The sequence below is a fragment of the Monodelphis domestica genome, chromosome 1 (genome assembly GCF_027887165.1).
Source record: "Monodelphis domestica isolate mMonDom1 chromosome 1, mMonDom1.pri, whole genome shotgun sequence".
Taxonomy (NCBI): domain Eukaryota; kingdom Metazoa; phylum Chordata; class Mammalia; order Didelphimorphia; family Didelphidae; genus Monodelphis; species Monodelphis domestica.
The window spans coordinates 123,566,759-123,572,758 of NC_077227.1; the positions used below are offsets into that span (position 1 = coordinate 123,566,759).

Consider the following 6,000-nt stretch of genomic DNA (forward strand, 5'->3'; position numbering starts at 1 on the left):
TGGCTAGGATGCTGGACTACCTCTAACTGCTGCTTTGAGACTCTTAACTAAAGCAACTAGGTCCATGGTGGTGAAACTATGACGTGTGTCAACACTGACATGTGTTGCCATTTTCGATGACACATGGCCACATACAGAGAAGTATGGGGCCACATGCCGAGAAGGATGTGAATATCGTGAAATTGTATCTTTTTTTTCATGAAGTGACAGATCACCTGAGTTATGCTCAGTTTTTTGGTGAATTTTGACACATGAAGCTCAAAAGGTTGCTCATCACTGACCTGATTATACTGACCTGAAACTCAGAGGGATCTGAAGATTGATGCAGGGAGTTTTCTCACAGATACACATTTCAAGCAACCTATATCTTATCTGAAAACTTGTCCTATACTGTTTAAAGTACCAGTTGTATTCGAGGAAGGGAAACTAAAACTAGATATCTGAAAGAAAATCATAGCTTAGAAAAATGCTCTTTAAAAGTTGAAATATAAACACATTATATGTGTATGTATATATATTTATATATATATATATGTTATATAGAGAGACACTAATCAGAAAGGTGTTTGTAATTGTGGGAAGAAAAAAAGATTGAGACACATTTGGTCAAATCAGATTATTTTTCCTTTTTCCCATCTCCGTGCACCCAATTAATAGGTGCACTTTTCCCTCTCTCCCTCCCTCTTCTCCACTACAAAAAGAAAGAAAAAACTAATAATCTTGTAACAAATATACAATCAAGCAAAACAAATACCCCTATTGGTCATGTCTACAAGTGTGCTTCATTGTGCATATTTAGTCTATCATTTCCCTGTGAGGTGGTGGGTGGCATGTATTGTCATCAGTTATCTAGAATAGTTATGGTTAATTTTTGCATTTATCAGAATTCATTAGTCTTTCAAAATTGCTCATTTTTACAGTGCTGTTTCATTATAAATAATTCTCTTGGTTCTTCTCAGTTCACTTTGCATCAGTTCATGCAAGTTTTTCTAAGTTTGTTTGAAACTTCTCCTTTCATAATTTTTACATTATATAATATTACTAGTATATTCATTTACTATATTTTGTTTAGCATTTTAAAATTAATTGGCACCTTGTTAGTTTTGCGTTCTTTACCACCACAGAGCTGCTATATTTTTGTATATTTAAGACCTTTTCCTGTTTCTTTGATCTTTTTTCTTTCTTAAGAAATTTAGTCCCTTGCTTATAATCTTCCTTCCTTTCTCAAATCTTGCCCTTGTTGTTTGGGAATTCAGTATTCATGTGCCTTGCCCTTCCAGTTCACCAACTTTGAACTTCTTACATCTGCATTTCCCTTCAGCCATCCATAGAAATAGTCACAATGTCAACCTAACTCTCATTTCAAACTTCCCTATGGTCTTGAATGTTTAGATTCCTTTCTTTGTCCATAATTGCATGCTTTTACTTTTATTTGTCTCTTTCCTAAACCTATCCTTTGCCATTCTTCCAGCCCCTGCTCTCTTCCTACTTTCCATCTTTAGTTCTTTTGACTTTATACTTAACCAATTCAATTATGCATTTTCTTTCATCCTTAATCCTTTGACCCTTTGTTTTCAACCCCACTCACAGATTGTTAATCCTTAATCTTAAATCGTAATTGTCACCTTTGACCTCCCTCTTTCCCTACTCCCAAACTGTTCTAAGCATTGTTGAAAAATTAATGCAACTATGTTGACTGTGTCCAATGAAGATTGATGTCACCTATTTGCAAAATGACCATTACTTTTGCATAGCAATTTTTGTTTTTCCTTTGAGCCAATCACTCCCTTCCTTACTACTCATACCCTGTAAGTTTTCCAAACCTTTTCCTCTCTCTTCATCAAGCCTCTCTGTCCTCCTACCCATAGCAGAAGACTTTGCCTCTTACTTTACTGAGAAAATTGAAACCATCCATCATGAATTTCTTCATTTTCTCTACTCCACACCTCAACACCCTTTTAATTTTCATCCATTCTGTCCTTTCCGCTAATCTTTGAAGATATGTCCCTTTTCCTTGCTAACATTTACTTCTCTTGTGCCTTTAATTGTAATCTCCTGTCATTTCTGGGATATTGCCTCATTGATCATCTTCTCTCATCTTTTGTCTCTTCCTATGTGCTGGTTCCTTCGCTCCTGGCTATAACCATGCTCAGTTCTCCCCACCATTGAAAAATTTCATTTAACCCCACCATACCCTCAACAACCACCTTTTGTTTCTTCCTCTTTTCTGAAAATTCTTTCTGCCTCTACTTCCTCACTGCCTACCCTTTCACTTTTCAGCTCATTACCTCTGGCTTTCATTCTGACCACTCATTTGAAACTGGTCTTTCAAAGATTGCCATCAATCTTTTTAACCATTGAATTTGATGACCTTTTCTCAGTCCTCATCCTCCATGACCTTAACCACAGTTGACATTGCTTAACACTTCTCTTTTCCTGGACATTCTCACCTACTTAGTATTTGTGGCATTATAATCTCTTGGTTTTCCTCATACTAGTCTGATTGCTCTGTCTCAGTTTCAATGTAGGGGTGAGGGAGAATGAATTAGTTAAAAATGACACCAAGGTGTTGAGCCTGTATAGTTAGGGTAGGAGTAGTGCCTTCAAAAATTGAAAAAAATATTAGGATTAGAGATTTATAGGGAAAAATCACAGGATAACAAATCAGAAAAATTGAATGATATCTCACATGTCATCTAGTCTACCCCCTCATTTTACAGGTATGGAAATAGAAGCCTACAGAGGTTAAGTTGTATATCTAAGATCATGCAGGTTATAAATATCACAGGTGGGATTTGAAACAAGGTACCTTGAATCCTGAGATAATGAGTTGTTTTATACATAATTTTTTTGAGATAGGTATGATATAGCTTTCCTTCTAAACCACATCCTCTTCCAAACTTTCTTATTTCTTTCTATGGTGCCACTATTCTTTTAGTCTGCCTAATTTGTAACTTCAGAGTCATCCTTGACTCTTCTGTCTCCAGCATATAAAAACTTCCCCTGGTGGGATGAACAGATGAGGACAAATTGTTCCTGTGTCCATGAAAGTGGTTGAAGCAGGCTCTGTGGAGCACTTAAAGTTTGGTTAGACATCAAAGACACCGAGGTCATCCACTGCATCCTAAATCATCACCAGGCATCTTGATTTTTTGTCTTGCTACTGGATTATGATGACTGTGGAAGAGAGAGTAAGCTGATGACTTCCTACTTTGCCTCACTTAAATCCACTGTTCGAGTCAAGCCATTACCACATGATGTCATGGGTCCTCTTCAAAAAATGAAGGATGAGCAACAGCAGTAATAACTAGTCAGTTGCGTAGACTTGTTGATTATAACTACATCTCTTTCATCCATTCTTTATTTTCCTCCTCACAAGGGGGCTGCTTCCTTAGTTAGGGCTCTCATCACTCGTCTAAATAGTGGACCAATGTAGTAGTGTTCATGCTTCTTGTCTCCTCTTTCTATTTCATCCTTCATGTGGGTGTTAGAATGATCTTTCTCAGACACACATCTAACCATGGAACTCCTCTTTTCAAAGATTTTCACTGCTTCCTTTTGTTTTAGGAGAAAACACAAATATTTTTGCCTGGAATTTTAGACCTCCTCTGATACTACTCCAACTTACTGTTTCTAAACTTATTTTCATTATTCCTTTTGAACTAGCTGTATTTCAGCCAAACTAACCTACTAATAGGCTCCCAGACCCAGTAATCTACCTCTAGCCTGTCTCCATCCTCATGGGTACCCCCTCATCCATGGAGTCCCCTCTTTCTTCATCTTTCTCTCTTTTTCAAGGCTCTCTTCTTCCAAGACATTCCTCCCCCACTCCTAGTTGTTTGTACTCTGCTTTTCTCTAACCACATTTTTTTTTGTATAGATGTTAGAAGCCTCCCATTAGTCTGTGTCTAGAGGAGTTTGTGTATCCCGTGCTTTGTACACAGCAGGTTCTTAGTAAACATTCAAACTTAATTGTCTGAATTGAAAGAGGAAAGGCACAGAGCCAGCCTTTTAGGTTTAAGATAAGCATTATGTAGAATTACTTACAAACCTTCACATATTCCGATAGAATTATATACATCCTTCTTTTAATAAGATATCAGGATTAAAATAATTCATTATTTTTGAATTTGTTAATTCTTTTACATTTGTTTCTTTTCTTTTCTTTTTTAAATAGGAGGTTTGGATCTCATCTTCATGCCAGGTCTTGGATTTGACAAACAGGGCAATCGCCTGGGAAGGGGCAAGGGATACTATGACACCTACCTGAAGCGGTGCCTGCAACACCAAGAAAGAAAACCTTATACAATTGCTTTGGCTTTCAAAGAACAGATCTGTGGTGAGGTGCCAGTCGGAGAAAACGATATGAGAATAGACGAAGTGCTTTATGAAGACAAATAAACTTTGCAGTTCCCAGTGACAACCCTGTTGAATGATCTGGGTTTTGTACTTGAGTAAAATAAAATGCATTTCTTTTCTCCTATCTAAAAATCAATGGCAACTCTACCCTTATATTACCAAGAACTGCATTGACTTTGGTGTAATTACAAGGGGTTTAGTATGAAATATTAGTTGAAAATCTTTAGGAATGTGAATACTAGAATATTAGTTAATATTAAACATTTCATTTAGTGATTTTCTTTCTAATTTCCTGATGTTAAAATGAGAATTTTACATCTCCTTTGAAATGTAAATTATAAATGAGATTCCTTGGTCCAAGTTGGATTAATGATTTGAATTTAGGCTCATTTAAACAGAGATTGTACTATATGCTAACATGTCCTTTAATGGCTCTGCTTTCAATCCCTAAAACATACAGGAAAATTTGATAAATATTAATTGCTTTGTTGATGTTTGTTTCTGGTTCAAACTTTAGAGAGAGCAAATGATACTTATCATGACTTTATTAGTCCTTTTCTTTGTTCACCCAACTTGAAATTTTGGTTTAAACATTTCATAGCTTTTTGGGCTGAAGTAATGAAGGATTCAACAGAATTGCTTATTGGTTTGTTAGTTTAATACTGTAATTCACCATGATTAGTCCCTAAATGCCTCATTATAGGAAAGCTACCTATTAAGCATCTTTAGACACCACTGCCAAGTTCTGATGTTATATCGATTATAAACTAAATTCCATTTATTTGGGGTTTCTGCCTTGGAAAAAAATTTGTCTAAGGTTGAAAGTTGGGAGATGACATTTCATATGGGGATCAATGCTGTGATAATAACTTAAAAGTAGCATTATTTGAATAATTTGTTCATAATGGCTTAGGGGATTGTATGTGATTTGAGACTCCATGTAGAAAGAATACAGATATACAGCAAAGAAAGTCAAATAGGCTCCAAAGAATAAGGAAAAGATGGCTGAAGTAACAAGGATATGAATATTTGGGGGAAGGGGAAGAAGAGACAGGAATTTCCCAAGAGCTATAAGGACAAATATGTTGTTTTTTAAAAAGTGACTCAATACTATTTGGCATTTTAAATTATTTAAACTATAAATATTCACATTAAATATACTGTAATGATAGAGTTTCAAAACTGATATTTTTATAATTAAAACATTGTCAAATAACCTTTTGCTATAAATTGAATCTGGATTTTATATTGTTGCCTTAATCTTGGGTGCTTTTTGGCATATGCATGGAGGGTTTTTTTTTTGGAAACTGAATCTATTACATACAACTTGTATTTTTAGAAAAAAGAATATAATAAATCAAACATATTAGTTTCAAAACTATTTTGTGTATTTGTGTCCCAATCTGAACCTCCCTCTGTTCTCTTTTGTGCATTTAATGCTAAGATGACTGTTTTGTCTTTGTTTCCTCTTTTTGCATCAGTGTTACTAGTTTCTCCTAAATTCCCCCTAGCTTAAAACAAACAACAATTCCTTGCGTTTTTATAAATATGGATGATAAAGCAAAACAAATCCATACTCCAGTGCTTAAAACAGTGACTGGTACATAGTATGCACTTAATAAATGCTTCCTGACTGACCAA

The 6,000-nt window shown here is 35.4% G+C and overlaps 1 protein-coding gene across 1 annotated transcript in view; it reads left to right on the top strand.

Annotated features, from left to right (window-relative positions):
• MTHFS (methenyltetrahydrofolate synthetase) overlaps window positions 1-5,740 on the top strand; it is a 99,593-nt gene extending 93,853 nt beyond the window's left edge. The window contains exon 3 of the mRNA XM_001368166.4: window positions 4,178-5,740. Within this exon, the coding sequence (XP_001368203.1) occupies window positions 4,178-4,401 (224 nt within the window). The 3' untranslated portion in view covers window positions 4,402-5,740. The remainder of the gene's footprint in view (window positions 1-4,177) is intronic.
• The last annotated feature ends 260 nt before the right edge of the window (window positions 5,741-6,000 follow it).